Below are 19,756 nucleotides of genomic sequence, written 5' to 3'. Positions count from 1 at the left end.
TGTGCTAGGTTTTGTAAAAGACTCTCTGTGTGTGCGTGTATGAATCTGGGCTGCTGAGGTTGCAGCTGGGGTTGTCAGCAGACCCAAGAAGCCAGACCTATCTCTAGGTCCAGAATTTATTCCCATCAGAAATCATAGTTAATTAAAGCCTTCTTCTGAAAGGAATTTCTTAGCCACACTAGAGGGATAACAAAGTGAAAGCTGTGTCCTTAATCCTGCCCTTTCATCTCCTAGAAATTCCTTCCTCTCCTGTCTCTTTCTCTCTGTCCTGATTGTTAAAAGAAATGAGAAATAATTTCCACTTGGAAAAAACCCAAGACAACAAAACTCCAGCCCAGCTGATCGCAGCAGAAGCCGAGGAGACGGAGCTGAAAGGAGGGAGCTGTTAATGAAGCATCAGCAGCGAGCCAGGGGCAGGAGCTGGAGCCCATCCAGATGGCACTGCTAATTCCCTGCATCCACTCCACACACGTGTCCTGGGCCCAGCAGCCTCTCTCCACAGCACTGGTCTGCTGCAGGAGGGGATTTGCCTGGGTTATTCCAGGCCTGTGATTCAACTCATCTGAATTCCCTCTATGGATGGGGAGTGACATCTTCCCTGCTGACCCATGGAGGGAAAATGGAGCCCCAGACTTTGGTTTCCGTGCATTCCTGCATGGATGCATCAGCGCTCCAATTGCTGCTCTCCTTCCAGACATCCCTGTCTGGGAAGGGCCAGGAGGAAGGAAAAAGAGGGAGCAATGGGAATGGAGGGATCAATAGGAATGGACAGCAGAGCTGGCAGCGTGGGGAGCAGAGGTGCAGAGTATGGCCCTGACGGCAGAGTGTGCTGTGGCTGTGCCATCACTGCCCTGTGTGCTCCTGAGTTCCCACAGCTTCCCTCCATCCACAGGAAACCCAGATATTGGTGTTTCCTGGCCTGGCAGATAAGGCGGCCCCGCCATTAATCAGGAGGCCTGGAGAATGGGATCAACGCAAGGCAGGCGTGCTGCAGAGTTAATCTCCTTTACTCCCCGATGATGGATGGAGCTCATTGCAGACATTAATCAAGTCTGTGAGTGTGCACCAGGCAAAATGGATTAGACACTGTGCTGTTGGCAGAGGCACGTCCCGAGTCCCTGGGCAGTCCTGGGGAAGCCTGAGGTGGTGGCAGTGCCAGTCAGGGCTGCAGCACAGTGATGTGCTGTGGGTGACAGGGATTACAGCTGCCAGAGCCCCAGGATTGCCCAGGTGTGTCCCCACTTCTGCTCTGCTGTGCCTCCCCATGGAGCTCAGGGCTGTGAGGAGGGTTCTGCTCATAGCTGGATTGTGCTCATCCATGGAGCTGCTCTTCTAAACAACCTGCAGAAGGTCCTGGGATTGTTTCAGGGACATTGGAACATCTCCAGTTATGCAGCCCCCAGATCTGCCTGTTACCTGGAGGAGACACAGCTGCCTTTGAAGGGAAGCTCTGGTGGGAACGGAGAGGGAACATCAGGCAGCAGAATCCACCTGTGAGGCTCTGCAGATTGTGGGAAAGGGCTGTCCTGGATAAGCAGGAATAGGATCCACTGTCACACTCCAGCCCTGGACATGGCTCTGCAGAATCCCTTGTGAAAGGCTTTTTCTGATGTGAGATCCTGTTCCAGCTCTGAACTGTGCTGCTTTGGACATCACGGATTTGAGGAGTGGTGTCTTGGAAGAAAAGCAAGATGTTTTCAGGCAATATGAGAAAAATGTTCTTCATCTGCTTCGTGCTGGTGTTGGAAGGACCAGCAGTGAGAACAACCCCAAATCCCCATCTTCTAGAGGGGGAGAAACTCAGGCCTGAGGAAGCAGAGGGAAATACCCTGGAAAGTTAAGGACTGTGCCACTGCACAAATATCATGCCCCAGGGAGCAGAACATGGATTTCCAGCACAGTCACCATGCAGCACCTGCTTCCCCCTCAGAAAGGAGCAGCTCGGGGTATTCCCGGGGGCAGCCCTGAGCCCCGGTCTGCTGGAGCGATGCCGGTGGCCCACGCGCTCCCTGCTGCACGGCAGCTGGAGGTTGCAATATCCACTGACAGCCAACGAGTTGTGGTTTTCTGATGATTAATGACACCTCCCTCCTCATGGGAGCCATTCAGCCTCCACGCAGCTGGATGATAACGGAGCCAGAGCGAAATTTGGGTGTTTCCAGAGAATAAGGCCCATACGGAGGGAGTGCGGTGCTGCAGTTGTGAGTCGGTTTATTCCCCCCACGTCAATCCTGGAAGGGGGCTCAGTTTCTGCAGGTAAACGTGCCTGACCTTCATTTCCAGGATGGATGCAAGTGGTTGGGTGGAATCCAAGAGGTTTGTTAACAGATATTTTCTTTCCCTCCTCTGCCTTAAGTGCAAAGCCCAACTGACATCAAAGCAACAGAAAGTCTAATCCCGTTTTGAATCAGTGCAAGCACATGCGGCGAATGTTAAACAGGGAATCCGGCTGCAAAAAAAAGGGAGGATTATCTTTAATTTCCTGAGTGAGGGACTAAGCAAGGGAAACGAAGAGAAAAGAAAGGCAGAAGACCAGAAAGAAGTGACTGTCAGCACAGGGAGGCTCGAGGAGGAGGAGGAAGAAGAGGAAGGCAGGGCAAGGAGGACAGTGCGAGCAGCAGCTCACGTGTGCCTGGAGAGGTGAGTCCAGTGGGAGCCAGGAACTGGCACGTGGGAAGGAGCCCCATGGCAGCACCTGCCCAAGCTCCCACAGGGATTCAGGGGAAGGGTTTGGGTTTGCTGTGCCAGGGCAGGGACTGGTGCAGGCTGTAACTCCTGACTTGCGCTTGTTCAAGCCGGGGCTGTAGAGTTGCTTTTCAAGGGAGCTCAGAGCTGGACTGCTGTGGAATGATGTACCTGGTTACTCTTGTGGAGGGAAACTATTAGTTGCAAAAGATACCAGAGCAGAGCTTCCTAAACCACCAAGCCCTGCTACCTGTCTGAGAGCTGACTCTGGGTGAGTTTCTGTAGCTCTTTTCCACCAGCAGGTCCTGTCAGCTCTGCTAAGGGCAGTCACTGCTGCATTCTAAACTAAGGCTGATGTTCACCTGCACAGGGCATGAGTTCATGGAGCTGTGTCTGGGTTCTGTCTTGGCTCAGGGATGTATCCTGGCATTGAAGCCCTCCGGTGGCAGTGGCCAGCTGCAGGCTGCAGCTGTGCTGTGGGATGACAGGAGATGTCTGGGGCCAAACCAGCCCAAACCTTTGTCTGCCAGAGCCTGTTCCCTGGGAGGGAGCTCATCCTCCTCCTTGTGGGCAGTGCATCTCTCTCTTGATCAAGCCCCCTAATTCATCCCCTTGAACTGCTTCCAGCAGCAGCTATTTCCAGGAGGGTGTGTAAGAGGCAATGGAATAAATACCTACGTAAGCACCTTTGTGTCCAAATTCCCCATCCTGCTCTCACTTTGCCCTTGGCACTAGTGCCAATGAGATGGGGTGCTGAGCAGGGTGAGAAATGCCTGGCCTGGATGTAAGGTGGGAGGAGATGGATGCCTGTACAGGAAAGGCTCCAATGGGGACAGGATGTGACTTCTGAGGATCAGGAATGAGACTGAGACTTGCTGGGCTGTTTAAGGACATGAGCAAAGCCCAACAGTGGGGCACCCATCACCCCTCAGTGCTCAGGGACCCAGGTGATGTGTGAATCCATGTCAGGAGCTGCAGGAAGGGCTCCTGTGGGTGGCTTTAAATCTGGGCAATAACCTGCTTTCTGGAGTGGCCTGATTCAGTGCAGGAGAGGCTCTTCCTCGCCCTGCTTTATCCTCAGCCTGCACTCTCCTCCCTGCAGGACAGATCCTGTGGTCCAGCACAGCCTCTGCCATGGTGGTGCTGCCCTTGTGCAGGTGCCAGACATCAGCCCTGTGCTGGCCCTGAACTGGGACTGTTTGGGCAATGGTGTCTGCACACCCACCCAGGGAATCGACCCTGTCTGCCACGGGCATCAAACTGCTCTTGGTCCCTTGTTTTCCTGAGCCTCCTCCTGCCCAGGTCTGAGATGCAGCCCTGGGGTTACAGCAAGGCTTTGGGTCGAGCTGGGCATGCTTTAAAAAGCCAGCAGTGAAAGAGAAGCCTGAGCCACAGCTGAGAGGGGGGAAGTGTGTTTCCATCCAGCTGGTTCATAACATACTTAAAATGTTTTGGATGTCTGGTATGGGCCTTTGCAGACCTCCTGCCCACTCAGTGGGGATGAAATGGCCATGAACCTCCAAGTTTGATTTTCATGGGTGGGATTTGGGAATGGGAGTCTTGCACTCCAAAGTTATGAGCTGTGTGTGTCACAGCCTCACCTGGAACCAGCGCTGGCCATGAAGCTGCTGTGGATGCCACAGTGTGTATTGCTGCAGCCAGTGTGGTTGCTTCCATGCTGGGCAGCAAATGCATTGCTTTGAGTGTTTTACCCCATCTCAAAATAGTGTCAGAGTAGAGAGGAGGGGTTTGCACAGCTGCAGGGGCTGCGAGACAAGCCAGGATGAGCTGCAGCCACCCAACACATGGGCTAACCTAAAAAAGCCGCTTTGAATCGTTGCATAGAATTTAAAAAAAAAAAAACAAAACAAAACAAAACAAAACAACCTCCTTCCCAATACTTTACAAAGACACGATCACTGTAGGAGGGACCTCTAGATGGCAACATCGACCTGAGGAGCTGCGAGCAGGAACCAGGGCCCCGCAGATCTGAGCAGCCCGACCCGGCTGGAGCCCCCAGGCCCCTCACCCAAAGTGGGGAACACAAGTCAGTGCTGCCTGGGGCACCTTCCTGCAGAGGCTGAGGGCAGAGCTGGGCACACAGCTGGGCCTGCACCTCAAAACCCTCTAGACTCTAAAACATCTCATATTGGTGCATAGAAGGGGGTAAATCGTTAAAGGACTTTCTCTGCACTGAAAATCCAATCGATGCTCTCAGCACCTGCTCTGCAGGCACAGGGGAGTAAATGTCATTGGGGAGGTCTGTCAACTCTGCAAGGTGGATGCAGTTGAAGCCACTGGCAGCTCTTTGTGCTGGTGTCACCAACCAGCTGCTCATCCTTCAAGAGTGGCTGGAAAACTGGGATTCATGGGTAGAAATGGGGGCTGCTACCTGCTCCTTCCAGCCCCACTCCCTGCAGGCAGGGCCATAGAGGGAAGGTGCTGGGCTCTGGTGCAGTGTCAGGACAGCCAAGATGTGGTTAAATGTTTGAAGGCTACATTAGAAATCGTTGATTTCTAGTAAACCCCTCCAGTGGCCCCCTCCATTCAAAAGGCTGTTGTGACACCAGAGATTAAAGTTTGGATTACCCAGTTTTAGGCACAGAGTGTGGCTGCAGCAGCACAACCTTCGGCTGGGGGTGTCAGGGTGCTGTGCCGTTCCTGTGGTGTAACAGGGTGTGCTGGAGGTCTCTGGGGTGAAAAAGTCCTTCCCCTGCCTGAAATGGGACACACATTTTGTACAAAGCAGGACCTGGGCTCCTCTTTTGCAAAATGGGTTTAGTCTGTGCCCAGGGAGCTGCAAAGCTTAATTAAGATCCTTAAAAGGACAAAAGGTGCCACATAAATTCAGGGGATTATTATAAATGTCACTGCGCTTTACAAGCTCTGGAAAAACTCAGAGGAGGAATAACAAGACCTTTCACTTCACAGCCCTTTCTAGCAGGGCCACTTAGAGCTTTGTGCTTCGGCGTAGCAGCCATAAAATGTTGACATTTATAATTAGATGTGCATAATAATCTCTTTATTCCCGAGCTGAAAAGGCAGGGTGTGTCTGGAGACGTCAGTCCCTCCTCCTTGCCAAGGATCCCCCTCACTGGGGTTGCTCATCAAACCCTCATTTGGTGAAATGTCTCGGGGCCTGGTTTGAAGGTGTGTGGGATCCTTGCAACTCCTCCAGGGAGCTGTAGGCTTGGCCATTTAGTGAACAAAACCAAAGCCTCCGTGTGTTTTTAATCTGATTAGTTGATGATAATCCAGTGGTATCGTGCAACAAAAAACTGTCCAGCTTTATTAGGCAATCTCTGGTTGTAAAAAGAACTGTGCTCGAGGGAGTACTTGCCTCTGCTGTTTCTGCTGAAGATTGGCAGAAAGGGGGGATTTGGGGTGGTTTTAGTGCTTTGTGAGATAGGATTAATCTGGGGACCAGACTGACAGCTGGGGATGGGTGGGTCGGTCCCAGGGGTGCCATCAGTGGCGCTATGCAGCCAAGGGGGGTGAGGGGGCACAGGGCTGGTCCAGACCCCCGAGCTGCTCCCGAACCGGTGATGGGGGAACTCTCCGGGGCCGCTCCTGCAGCACCGAACCGAGCCCGGATCCAGCACAAAGCCGGCCCCGTGCGATGCCAGCCCAGAGCAGCGGCTCCGAGCCGGACTGAGGAGGACGGAGGAGTCCCAAAGGAGCCGGTGTCGAACCACGGGCTCGGTCCTGGACCCAGAACGGGGAACCTCCGAGCAGGTCGGTCCTGAACCCCGCCGGTCCCGGTCCCGGAGCGCTCTGTGAGTCCAGCCGGACCCCCTTGGAAGAGAAGCGATGCCCGGGAGCCGGGGCAGCCCCGCGGGGGCGGAGCGGGGCCGGTGCGGCGGGATGGGATGGGATGGGATGGGCTGGGGGCGGGATGGGATGGATGGGATGGGATGGGCTGGGGGCGGGATGGGATGGGATGGGCTGGGGGCGGGATGGGATGGGACGGGCTGGGGGCGGGATGGGATGGGATGGGCTGGGGGCGGGAAGGGCGGCGCGGCCCCTGCCCCGCTCGACGCCGCATCACGGTGAGTGACAGCGCCCCGGCCCGGCCCCGCCGCACAACCCGCCGGGCTTTTCCAATCAGGCCGGCCCGGGGAGGGATTTCCTGCCGGGACGGGGCCGGGGCCGGGGCCGGCCCGAGCGGGACTTTGCCGAGCGCGGCGCCGCCTGCGAGCCGGGACCGCGCCGGGCTCCGGGACCGCGCCGGGCTCCGGGACCGGGACCGGGACCGGCCCGCTCCGCTCCGCTCGGGAAGTTGCGGCCGGGCCGGGCTCGGCTCCGCTGGGCGCTCCGCGGTCCGGAGCGGCTCCGCTCGGCGCGGGGGTCCGGTCCGCTCCGGTGCCGTGGGTTGGGTTCGGCTCGCCCGGTGCCGTGGGTTCGCCCCGGTGCGGCGGGCCGGGAGCGCCGCCAGGTGAGTGCGGCCGGAGGAGCCCCGGGAGCCGCGGGACGAGCCCCTCGCTGGGGCAGAAACCCCCCGGGGGTCTCGGGGGAAGGAGCCGCCCCGGGTCTCTCTCGGGCCGGGTCCCCTCGCTCCCCGCCCGCCCGGGGAACCCCGGGACCCCCCGGGTGCTTTCGGCTCCTTTGCATCTTTCCCTCGCCACTTACGTAACTGGTTTGGGTTTGTTTGGGGTTTTGTTTTTTCCCCCTCCTCTCCCTCCTTTCCCCCCCGGCGCCGCCGTTGGCTGCGGGAATGTTTGGGATACTTGGGTTCTCCAGGTGGATTCCTGGGCTGGAGGCTCCGCGCTGCTCGTGTGGGAGGGAGGGAGGGATGTTTTGCTGTTGCTTTTCCAGCTTTGTGCGTTTACTCGAGTTTTGCCTTCGCTTCTCCTCTCTGGAAGGGCTGAAGGGGGAGCGGGTGGGAATTGGGATCTCCCGGAGCCCAGGCTGCAGCACCGGCGCTGTTTTCCAGCCGGGCACCTCAAATATAAAAGACTTCTCAAATATCAAGTCGTCTCACCGCCTCGCCTTTGCTTCTTGTGAGAGCTTTAGAGGAGCAGCGCAGAGCTGGGTGCAGTGCACGGGGTTAAACGAAATTGTTCTGAAGACCGTGAGACGCACGAGGTTTCGGGAGGGGATTTGTTTGCAGCGAGAGGTTAGTCTGAGTCAAGTGGCTGAAACTTTGTTGTGAGGTAGATAAGGTTGTGCAGGTGCCCCAGGACGAGGAGAGGTGACACCTGGCCCCGGTGGGCACCGGGGGATTCACCAGCTGAATGAGCTGTGGGTGGGGAGAACCCCCAGCCTGGAGTGGGAATCTCACACCCCCCTGTCCCAGGAGCTGAGCTGGGGATCATCTTTTTGCTGCACCCTGGGGAGTGCTGGAACACGGGGAGTCATGGGCAGCTGCAGCTCCTGGCTGAGCAATCTGCTGTGCCTTGGGATTCTCCTTCTGCTTTTGCCCCCACCCCAACAGGACCTGTCATTGCTGCCTCGTCTCCCCTGTGATTTCTGTGCTCCGAACGGTGACCTCGATTGCTCGGAGGAAGCGACACCCACTGTTATATAAACTGTGGAGGTCTGGTGCTCTGGGAAGGGAGACTCCACTGAGCCAGGGCTGGGGGAACCAGAGCTGGTTCTGATCCCTCCTGGAGGGGCAGAGGGGAAGCTGTGGGGTGATCTGACGATGGCCTTGCAGCTGGCACGGTGTGTGCTCCCTGCTCTCCTGCACGCACGCTCCTCCCGGTGCTGGAGCAGCCTGCCAGATGCATGGCCCTGAACCAGGAGGGCTTTTCTTGCCACACACTTTGGGCAGCCTGGGTGCAGTGTGGGAGCACAGGCTGGGACATGTGAACTGCTTCTACAGGACCCTGTGCCCTCTCCAGGGTACCCTGTCTTGATCCTGTTCTGAGCACAGTTGTCCTGCTAAATTACACCCAGCTCCTCACTGGGGCCAGAGAGAGCTCCTGAACTTGGTGAGGAAGTGTCTTGGGTCCCAGGGCATTGAGTGTCCCGGGAAGTTTGGAGTGTGAGGGTTTATCCTTGCACAGGAGAAGAGTGTGAGGCAGGCTGACCTGCTCCCGTGGGCTGCAGGGGGCTTTGGCTGAACCTTCCCAGCTCCATCCCTTGTGTGCTGCTACCGGAGACGTGCTGTGCCCCAAGCCCCGTGTGCCGCCTTTTAGGGAGGATGTGGTGTGTGTGTGGCCCCGGGAAGGAGCTGTGCCCCTGTCCCACTCTCAGTAGGTTTCCTCCATAGGTTCTTCCCTCTCAGCTTAACATAAGAATGAGCCAAGTCCCTCCAGGACTAAATATAGTCAAAGTATTCGTTCTTCGGCACGGATACAAAAGCTGTCGCGACTGAGCCGGGAGGTAAATGGCCTTTGGGGGCTGACTCTGCTCTTCCCTCCGCAGGTCCCGGGCTGCCGTGCCGGGGCTCTCCAGCGTGCCTGCAGTACCGTCACCGAGAGGAATGCCAAAACGACGGGACTAATGAGCACCAGATAGGGAGGATCTATAACTTCCAGATGGCAACGAGCCCATAATCCCTTTGGGAAGAATTAGGGACTCATCAAGGCAGCAGAGCCTGCTGAAGGGAGCAAAGCACGACACCTCTGGCTCCAGGAGTGCTGTGAGAGGCTGAGGGCATCCCAATGCTGCCAGCGCTGGACACCCTGCCCCGAGCTGCCTGGCTTTGTCTCACAGAGCTCTGGTGCTGCCAGGAGCCTGTCCCCAAGCACTGAAGCATTTTTTGTTTTAATTGATTGCATGTTCTCCAACCAAATCTCATCTGGGTCCTGCTCCTCTCAACGCAGAAAGGGACTTCTGCCCTTAACAGAAAGACTTCTTCCTTCTGGTTTTTATGCCCTGTGGGATTGTAAAGTGTCTTTCTTCCTGGATTTCATCTCTCATCAAAGTGTGTTTTGAGGAATTAGGGGCTTATTCCTATGGCTTTATAAACCTCTGGGATCTGAGGGTTTCTACGTTGCTGCTGCTCCCACCTGCCTGCGATGGGGCGCGAGCAGGAGCTGATCCAAGCCGTGAAGAACGGGGACGTACCTGGCGTGCAGAAGCTGGTGGCCAAGATCAAGGCATCCAAGAGCAGTGAGTACCTGGGCACAGAGCCGTGGGCTCCCTCTCCCTGACTGGGTACTCCTGCCAGTCCCAGGGTGTGAGTCTCAGTGCTGGCCAAGCCAGAGTGCAAGTGCTGGCTCTGACCCCCGGCACATGAGTTGTGCCGCGGCCGGATGCGGGACCGCGAGCACAGTCCGTGCGGATGAATGACTGGGCTGTAAGCAATCCTACAGCTGAGCTGGGGTTCCCCTTGGGCTCGGGGCCAGGGGCCCTGCAGTGTGGGCCACTGAGCAGGGCTGGGTGAAGGGAAGCAGCCGTGGCAGGGGGAAATGAACTGCTTTGGGGGGGACGCTGCTACAAAGGGTCTTTAGCGGTTGCTGCTCGCTCCCAGCCGTATTTGTCTTGTGAAAAATTATCATCCCAGCCAGTCGACTGGAACCAATCGCCGAGCCTTGAATTTCAGTCTGGTAATGTTTAACCCTTCAGCAGGGCTGTTTTCCTGCCTGTGCTCTTAGAAAGGTCAGTAGTAAGCAGGGCTTGGAGTGAACAGAGGGCTCAGGGTCCTGAAGATGCTGCACAGCATCCAGAGGAGATGGGGAGAGTGGAAAGGTGGATAAGATCGTGGCCAGTGCACTATACAGTGCCTAGTATAGACCTGAGCTTCTGGTCATTTCTCCTGACAGACCAAGAGAAGGAAACTGGGAAAAGTAAATAAAAGGGCTCTCGATGCCGTGTCTGGCTGGGGAATGGTGCACCCTGGATGCCCAGGCTGTGGGAGTGTGGATACCCCTCCCAAGGCTGCTCATCATGGGGGGTCTCTTGGGGGCGTGTGGGAAAGCTGAAGGGGAATAAGCTGTCTGGAGGAGGGAGAGAGGAAACTCAGGCAGGAGAAGCTTTAAGGCTTCTTAGGAGCAGCTCAGAGTGTAGAGGCTGGTGCAGAGAAACCCAGGTTAGGCTGAGGATTATAAACGTGAGGAGGGGATCAGCTTCCCTGGGTCATCTACTGGAAAGCTTTGGCTGGGGCCAGAACTTTGCAAATCTCAACTTCTGGGCTTTCAGAAGGGCTGGGAGCCACCTCCTCCACACAACAGGGGCATCTGGTGCCTCTTCCCTGGGTGAAGGTACTGGGTGCTGTTGCCTCTGCTGCTCAGGGACTGTGCCTGTACAGGGTCTCAGAGCTGAACAAGAGCATTCTGCTCATGTGGGTGGGTTGAAGGACACCCCCAAGGCAAGAAATAACGTCAGGATGTGAGTGTCCTGCTGGCTGACACAGCCCTATCCTCTGAGCTGGTGTCCCATGGCCAGGCAGTGTGTGCAGGCTGGGGTGCCCATGGCTGTCCTCCTCCTGCACACCCAGAGGGGTGAAGTCACACTTGTTTTCTCTCATTGCCTCCAGTAACTCTCTCCCAGTTCAATCCCGTCTGTTTTCTCTCTGGAGTCTTCCCCTCCCTGCAGCCGTGGGGCACCCACGTGAACATGTGTGTTTAACTCCCCCGCCGCAGCAGCATCAGCAGCTCCCTTGGCTTATTTTCATTTAATTCCTTTATAAGGAGGGGCCAAAAAACCCTGACCCCTCCAAGGCCAGTGCTCAAGCCCTCAGTGGGGCTCCTGTGGGGCTTGCCTGGTCCTGGAGGCTCATCCCTGGCATGGAGGGCACCACTGCTCCCCATCCCTTATGGTGCCCTCTCCCTCTTCTCACCGATGCCATGTGAGCCAAGCATTTGCTGCCTTTGCTGCTCATTAAAGCGCCTTTTCCATATGACAGGCTTGAGATGCTGATTTTTCTTTTTTTTTTTTTTTTTTTTTAAATCATTATATATTTTTTTAAATCCCTCTAAGAGTCCTTCTGCTGTCTCAGTGGATTGGGAGCTCGATCGCTGTGATCAGCCCTCTGGGGCTTCCTGTGCCTAAAAAAGTCACCGCACGTAAGCAAAATCCGAGCGCCAGTCCCGGCAGCGGGAACTTCAGGGACGTGTTGTTTAATATTCTCTGTGCACAGCCTCTTCCCCGAGCAAGCGCCGCCGCACAAGTGGGTCACAGCACCTCTCCTTCCAAGGTGGTGGCATGGGCAGGGACAAGATTTTGGGGGGCAGGAGCCAGGAGGGAAAGGGCAGGCGAGGGCAGCTGTCCTGCCTGCGGGAAGGGGACATTGGCGCGACGCCGTGGTCACTCCTGCAGCCAGGGAGGGGGTTCTGGTCTGGGAGAGCCAGGCTGCTCCTGCCGGGCCAGCCGTGCTTTGCTGAGGTTCCCTGGCAATGGAAACATCCCGCTTTTTATTTTCCTTCTCCCTCTCCCCTCCCCTCTGCCTCGGGAGCGCTGCGGAGTTTAATTGAAATTGTTAAACGACCCATCACGGCTTTGGCCTCTCTCCCCCGCGATCAATCACGTCCCTGGGCTGCTGCCCTCGCCAACAATGCACCAGTTGGCTCAGCCAGGCCCAGCCGAGGGGTTGGGGCTCCTGGGGGAGGCGAGAGACAGAGCCCCTCTGGCCAGGGATCTCAGGGGAAGCAGCTCCTGGAGCTGGATGGTGCCCCACAGCTTGGGTGTCCCCATCCTTGGATGCAGGATCAAGGGACAGGGGATGGGGATGCCAGGGTGATGCTGGGGACAGTCGGGGGCTGGGGGAGCTGGGGAAGGTGATGGGAGCTGGACTCACTGTTTGCCTTCCTCAAGGGAGTGGTGAGGGTTTTTATTTAAATGTGTGTGAAGTGCAAAGAAAGGGCAGCAGCTGAGCAAACTGGTGTGAAACTCTCAAGGACAGGGAGCAAAGCCCTGCTGGGGTTCAGCTGCTGCCTTGAAGAGGTTCAGTAAGCCACTTGCCCCATTTCACCAGCTATGTTGGTGCTTTCCAGACCTTAGATATTCAGCACTGGAGTGGCTCCTGGGACATGGCTGTGTTTGGGCCACAACCTAGCAAGTTGTTAAACACTAGCAAAGCTTGCAGAGGGGTCTTGGCTTTATCTCCATGTCCGTGTTGGAGCCTCTTACTGCTGCATCCCGGCAGTACAAATCATGTTAAGGTTTTCTCAAGAGCTTCAGCCCTCAGATGCTGCTGCCACCATCCAGTTTGACAGGAGAAGGACGATGCTGTGAGACTGTAGCAGGCAGATGTGGGATAACTCACTCCTCTCCCCCTTGAATTTCCTCCTAATCCCTAGTAGGTGTATCAGCTTAAGCCTCAAAGCATGAGGTTTAATATCTCTCCTGTGATTTGTTAGCCTTTGCCAGTGGCGCTCTGTGTCCCTGTCCTCTGCAGAAATATCTGCCCTCCTTTTATGACCTGCTGGGATTTCTGCTTTTCCCAACAGTAGGAGTAGTTGTTTGGGGAAGAAGTTTCTCCTTTTTGCAATCTGAGAGTTACTTTGTAATGGTGTTGGATGTGCCTTTGTGTCAGGCAGCAAGCCCAGTGTGCCATCCCCCCTTACAGAGGAGGACCATCCTTCTCTTAACTGTTGCTACTGAGCAAGGCTTGTCCCAAACCCTCGGGTACTCCAGGTGCCATTCCTGGTCTGGCTGCAGGGCAGAGCCCAGACTGGCCTTGGGCAGGATCCTTATCATGTCAGGCTCTGTTACACCCCATGGCTTTCCCTGGTGGCAGTGGTGCCTGGGCACCTTTCCTGCTCCACTCCTGCCCCAGGCAGTGCAGGCGGCTGCCAGCTCTGCCACCGAGCACAAGTGTGGCCCTGGCCACGTCCCTTGAAGCCCGAGTTTCGAGGACGAGTTCCCGAAGCGTCCTTGGCTGTGTCCTGCCCTCCTCTCCCCGCACGCTGTAGGTCTGACGGGCTGGACCGGCTCCGCAGCTGCGCTCCGACTTGGAAAGGCTGTGGGCACGCCTGCGGAGAGACGCTGAGAAACTCTGCCGAAACGGGCAAAACTCCCTCTTCCTCCAGGACTGAGCCAGCAGCGGGGCGAGGCACCGTGCCCGGGGAGCCGGGCTGGCAGCGGCCCCGTGCCGGGGACCCCACCACCCCACAGCGTGCCCAGACCTGCTCTGAGCCAGCCTGTGGTGGGTGGGTGGTGGGAGCAGGAGAAAAAAGGCTTCAAAGGCTCCAGAGAGTGCAGCAGCCATGGGGCTGGATGGTGGAGGGGCTGCAGCTCCCTGGCAAGGTGGGGTCAATCCTTTCTTCCTCCTCCTGTGGCTCCCAACCTCCCTGGGAGGGAGGTCTCCTCTGGTAGCCTGGTGTTTTCTGGGTGGGTTTTTCCATCCACATCCTGGTGTTCCCACCTCTCAAGCTGGGAAGGAAAAGCCCTGCACAGGCAGCGGAAGGAGTGAAGGGACAGTTGGTTTTCAAAGCTGGGCTCCAACGAGTGTTGTGTTTGGAAAGGGGCCCAGCTGCCACTGGAGCTCCTGGAGCCAGGGAAAAAGTCGCTGTGCCGAGTGTAGGAGATAAGGCACGAGCAAACAGCGTCACACGGGGAGATGGAGGAGCCTGTGCTGGGCATTGGCTGGCCCTGCCCCTCTGCGTCCCATTTCCCTGTGCTCACAGCTCCACATCTCCCCTTGTCCCAGCTCTGTCCCCAGCCTTTGGACACCCATTGGCAGGGCAGCCTGTGGTCCCTTGCTGTCAGCCTGGGCCACTGAAGCTGACTTTTTCTTGTCTGTGTAAAAGAGTGGGGGGAAAACCAGGCTAATTCTGTGAAAGGGGATGAATGTAGGGACTTTTGAACCTGCTCCAGGCCATCTCCTTTGGAGATAGCCAGACGGTGTTGGGGAATCCCAGGGAATGTTGGATCTCCTGGAAATGTGGAGGTCCCTCAGGGCCATGGATGGAGCCAGGCCCACAGCCATCCCCAGTGTCACAGGCAGGAAACTGAGGTTTGGGACAGGAGGGGAATTTCCATCCCTTGGGCATTTCCTGGTGACTCAGCCCAGACCAGGGGGCACAGCTACCCTTTCCCAAGGGCTGCAGAGGCCATTTTGGCTGTCTGACCCAGAAACATACGACAATTCAGATGAGGACAGCTTGAAGGCAGACAGGGAGGGCAGTCCCGAGCCCAGGGACACCGTGTGCCCCGCTGCCAGCAGCACACGGCCACAGTAACCAGGACAGTGCTCCCCAGGGCTGCACAGAAGGGGACATGGCAAGGACATTTCCAGAACAGGCATTCCCTCCTCTGGCTTGCCTGGTTCCAGGAAGGAGCTGGTGGAGCACAACAACAACCAGCATCACTTCTGCCACCTCTCTGTCAGGATCCCAGTGCCGCAAAGACGTTTTTCTGGGAAGGTGGGAGGTGAATTGTTGGATCTCAGTGGTGATGAACTGCGTGTAAGATGGTTTCCTGCTGGAAATGGATGCTTCCACCAGCATTGCTCCGGCAAGAGTTAAAAACAGGGTTGGATGCCGTGCGTGTATGTGTGCATGCACGCGCCCTGCTTTGTTTTTAAAAGCGCCTCGGCTGTCCTGGATCCCCGCCAGACCCGGGGCCCGCCGCTGGCAAAAACTTTGGCAAAGGAGTATGAAAGGGGCAAGAAACTAAATAACAATAAACCACCTTTTTTTTTTCCTGGCTCCTCTAGCAAGTGAGAGGGTGGGGAGGAGCTGCGAGCATTCCGGCTCCCCCTAAATCCCATCCTGGCTTCCCTAAAAAATCACGCCTGAGATGGAGAGGGAGGGATCTGTTTGAACCTTGAGGCTGTAATATCACCCAAGCCTTGCCGAGGTGTCCTGGTGAGTCACAGACCTGTCTGGAGATGCCCAAACTGCTTGGATATGGCTCTGTCGGTATGATCTCTACCCTCCCAGGGAAGGGCTGGATACTCTGGCCCATCCCTCGCTCCTGCGGGATGCTGCCCGGGGTAGGTGCGCAGCCACCCCGAGCCGTTTGCAACCCCGGGGAGAAAGGCCAGGGCTGCAAGCGAGCAGGGCTGTGATGGCGAGATAAGGGAGCAGGGAGAACCTGCGTGAGGCAGGTATGCGGCTCCCGCAGCATCCCAGGCCTGGTGCAACACGTCCAGCTCTGCTTCCGCCAAGCCCTGCCAGCTCTGCTCCCCCAGGCCCAGCCAAGGCTGAGCAGGGAGCACGCAGCCCCCGGGGTTGATGCCATGCCCAGACCCCTGCCCTGTCCTCCCCAGTGCCATCCCAGGAGCTGGACCTGGCTCAGCCACCTGAGGTGGGCGGCTCTGCTGGGAGGGGTGAAAACTCCTGGGGTTTCGTAATGCTGGGCACGGCTGGTTGTGTAAGGCTCTGTCTGCTTGCAAGGGAGTTGGCAAGCGTGGCAAGGGCATCTGGTGCCTGTCACCAAGGTGTCCCCGGCAGCAAGGTTGGCTCAGGTTTGCCACCCACTCTGCAGGTACCTCTTGCCCACACGGAGCATCTGTCCCAGGGGCTGTCTGCCTCACTCTCCCCCTCCAGCAGTCCCTTGTGAGGCATCGCCTTGTTTCTTTGCCAGGACAGGCGTGGATAAGCCTGAAGGGGGTTTCCAGCTGGAGGTGAACTGGGTGCAAATAACAGTGTGGAGACTGAGGATTGGGAGCCCCACTGAACTTCCCTTTCCATGGGTGTCTTGTCTCCTGGGGCAGGACACCCAACTCTCAGCCTGTGCAGCCCGTCAAGGACCTGGGATGTGTCCCCACCATGGCAAGGCCACGTGAGAACCACTTGCCTCAGTGGCCTCCAGAAGGGGCCAGAGTCCTCCCTGGTGGCTAATCATTGCCTACATGGTGGACACAGTGACTCTGGCCAGCAGTGTGGGGTCCAGCACAACCATGGACCAGGGATTGTTTTGGGCTGCAATCCTGACTGCTCTGCTTGGTCTGAAGCAGCTCTGCTCTGGTTTTTGGGGCTGACACAGATGGGAAGGGCTTCATGAGCCCTCCTGGCTTCCCTGAACCAGTACCTGCTAATCCTGCTGGCTTAAAAAGAAGGGATATGCTCCTCCTTAGAGGGAAGGAGGCTCCTGCACAGAATGAGGTGCTGCCTCTAACCTTGCTCTGTGTCTCCAAACCTCAAGACCTACTTAAGCATTGGGAGAGCCCTCAGTTTCCTCCTCTACAATGTTGAGGTGCAGGCAACTCCCTGTCTTGGAGCATCTGTCCCACTGGTTATATTTAGCAGCACATTGATATCCTGGAGCTGCTTCTCTGTTCCTTTCACCCCAAACCTGGTGTGGATGGGCTCCAAGTCCCCAAAGTCATGGCTCTACTCTGTCCCACTGCAGCCTGCTCCAAATGCCTATGGCTTTGTGGGACTGAACTCACACCAGGTGAGTGGTCCTGGATGAACATCTCCTCCCAGGAGCAGTGCAGGTGGGTGCCTCTTCTCAGCCCCAGTCAGGCACAGCCCAGACCCTGGGACAGGGACCAGCATGTGGCCATCAGCCCACTGTGCCTACACGTGTTGCTGGCCATGTGTTTGCAAAAACAGGACCTTGTTTTCCAGGAATGGACATGAGGCTTCCAGGGCTAGTTGGTTCTCCCAGTGCTTTCCCAGAAGGATTGCCACTGCTCAGAAAGCCATTCCCTGCCAGCCTGGGGATGGAGCAGCTCACCATGACCTCATGGCCAGGGTAGGGAGTGTTGGATGCCACAGGAGGGGTAGGTAGCACAGAGCAAGAAATGGGGCCTTTTCCTACAAAAAGGAGCAGATAGAGGCAGGAGGGTCCCATTTTTCCCTGAGCTCCCCCACTTTCTCCCCACAGCCGTCCCGGGATGCTGCGGGGCAGCAGGTGGGGGTTTCAGGGCTTGCTCCCACGTCCTGCCTGCGCCGCCAAGTCGGGCTTGCCGGGGCCGTTCCCGACACGCACCCGCCACGCTGGGAAGGCGTAAACAGATCGGGTTCCCGGCAGGGGTCCAGGGAGAGGGCAGGCCTTGGCTTGTGTCCCACCACTGCTCCACTGGGATGGGGTGTGGGGAGCACCCAGGCAGGGCTGGGATGGAGGGGGCTGACCTGGCAGAGGGGTCCCTGCAGACAGCAGAGTCCCTGTGGGAAGCTGGGCATGACCTTGGTTTGACAAGGAGCCAAGGATGTTGTCTCTGCTTCTGTTTACCTCTGGTGCTGAGGTGGGCCTGTTCTTTGGGGGCTGGGAGGTGTGGATGTGCTGCCCCAAACCCCCTTCCTGATCCCTTTATGGTAAGCTGCTGACCAGAGCTCAGCCCATGGACTGGGGGTCCTCAGATCCAGCTCCTTCTTTTCTGTTGGAGTTGTATTATGATGCCTTTGACCTTGCTGTAACTCAGCCCTTGTCCCTTCCAAGGTATATGGGGGGATGGGGCTGCTCCGTGTCGCCTTTGTCCTCAGCTGGTCCCCAAGCAGCTGCTGCCCGGCTCTGGCGTCCGGGCTGGGCAATGGGAGGAACCCACTGCCCTCCCTGCTGGCCCTGGAGCAGCTGGGACGAGGGGAGGGGGTCAGGAACGCAGTGCCCAGAATAACTCAGCAGTCACCAAGGGCCCCAAAGGGATGGGAAGGTGGGTGTGGGGTCCTGGGGTGGGTTCCTGCTTCCAGAACAGGGTGATCTCTCTCTCCAGGACACAAACTGTCACCGGCTGCTAAGTGATTGCTGCTTCCATGTGGGGACATGCAGGGTGGTGCAGGACATCCTGGTCATGTAGCTGTCATGTCCCTCTCCTGTATGGAATGGAATATGGAATCCCGTTGTAGACCAGGATCCCAAGCAAATCCTGCACTGCCACAGCTGCATGAAAATATCCCAATCCAGCTAAGGCAGTGGGCAAGATTTTGGTGATAGCTTCTCCCACTTTGGCATTGTCCAGCCAGAAACCCAGGCAGGCAGTTGGAGGGTCTGATCCATCTGGGAAAGAGCCCTCACTCTGGGCATGGACAACACCATGCCATGGGATGCTGTTGAAAGGACAACCCCTTTCCCTGTCTTGAGAGGAAAAGGAGAGAGTGGCAATGGCACCACCTCTCTCAGGCTGCTTGTCCCAGGCTGGAGAGAGCTTGGCCTGTGCCTGCTGGGGGTGGACCCACCCCTCTCCCATTCCCACTTGCCAGCAGCATGGAGCAGCCAGTCAGTTCTCACATGTTTTGGTGGGTGATCTTTGCATAGGGAATGCAAACAGCAAGGTGCCCTGTGCGCCTTCACCATCACTGGAGAAGGGATTTGGAGAGGGATCTCTCCCTTCCATCACGGCCTGGGAGCTGAGCAGCCACTTCTGGGTGAGATCCTTATGTTCTTTCCAAATGCAGATGCCACAAATGGCTGCAGCACCACAGAATCTGCAGGAGCAGTCACCCATCCAGCATCTCTTGAGACTGGCAGGAACCAGAGGCCACCTTTTGGCTCTGTCCTGGAGTGAAGGAGGCATTTGGCTGAAGCTGCTGAAATCCAGGCTGCAGTTCAAAGGGAGCTGGACAGTCAGTGCAGGCATCTCTTGCTGGAAGGAAACTTTAGGAAGCTGAGCCCCTTGTTTCAGTTTGGCAATAGAGATTATAGTCAGCAGCTCCCCAGAAGTGGAAATCCTTGGTACTTAGGAAAACTCAGTCCCCAGGCAGCAGCTGCCATGTCCCTGCACAGCCCAGACTGTGACTGTCCCAGGGGACCCCACCGGCACGTCCCGAGCGAGGCTGGCGGCAGCGCCGGCTCGTGGGGTCAGAGTTGAGGAAAGGCATCCACAAGGTATTTTTAACCGTGCGACTCTGAACTCTGGCCGCCAGCAGCCTCTGAGGTTAGTCCTGGGCTGCCGACAGCTGATTGCCCACGGGCTGCTGGCAAGAGCGGGGAGTTTGGAGTAAAATTCAGTTCCCAGCCGTGTCACAGCCTCGGGAAGGAGTGGCGGCACTTGAACCATCGACCTTCTGGGTGACCTCGAGCGAACAGCTTCACCTCCCGCTGCCTCCCCTCCCATCCTGTGTGTGCCTTGCCCAGATTAGCGCAGCCAGGGTGGGGACAGCTGCTCCGTCCGCCCTGGCAGCGCCTGCTCCAGGTGCACAGCAGCTTCCCTGGGGCCAAAGGAGGAAAATGTCACAGGATTTCCAGCCTCCGCATCACTGTGTGCTTTGAGTACTGACTGGCTCCACCGGCTGGAGCAGCTCCTGGGTGCCAAGCTGCCATGTGCAGGCACGGGGCTGGCACTGATGGCAGC

The 19,756-nt window shown here is 57.1% G+C and overlaps 1 protein-coding gene across 8 annotated transcripts in view; it reads left to right on the top strand.

Annotated features, from left to right (window-relative positions):
• The window catches only part of CASKIN2 (CASK interacting protein 2), a 53,078-nt gene that overhangs the window by 13,883 nt on the left and 19,439 nt on the right, over nt 1-19,756 (top strand). For 4 of the 8 annotated variants that reach the window (XM_083874665.1, XM_083874664.1, XM_083874658.1 and 1 more), the window contains one exon: nt 9,055-9,744. In XM_083874665.1, the coding sequence (XP_083730791.1) occupies nt 9,651-9,744 (94 nt within the window). In that variant the 5' untranslated portion in view covers nt 9,055-9,650. Of the gene's footprint in view, nt 1-6,707; nt 6,735-7,100; nt 7,121-7,605; nt 7,802-8,244; nt 8,350-9,054; nt 9,745-19,756 lie in introns of those variants that run through there. The other 4 variants (XM_083874660.1, XM_083874663.1, XM_083874662.1 and 1 more) reach the window with 4 other exon arrangements.

Source organism: Zosterops lateralis, assembly GCF_965231275.1.
Source record: "Zosterops lateralis genome assembly, chromosome: 18".
Lineage (NCBI taxonomy): Eukaryota > Metazoa > Chordata > Aves > Passeriformes > Zosteropidae > Zosterops > Zosterops lateralis.
Note: the sequence above shows the minus strand (reverse complement) of the source record. Positions and strands in the feature narration are given on the sequence as shown.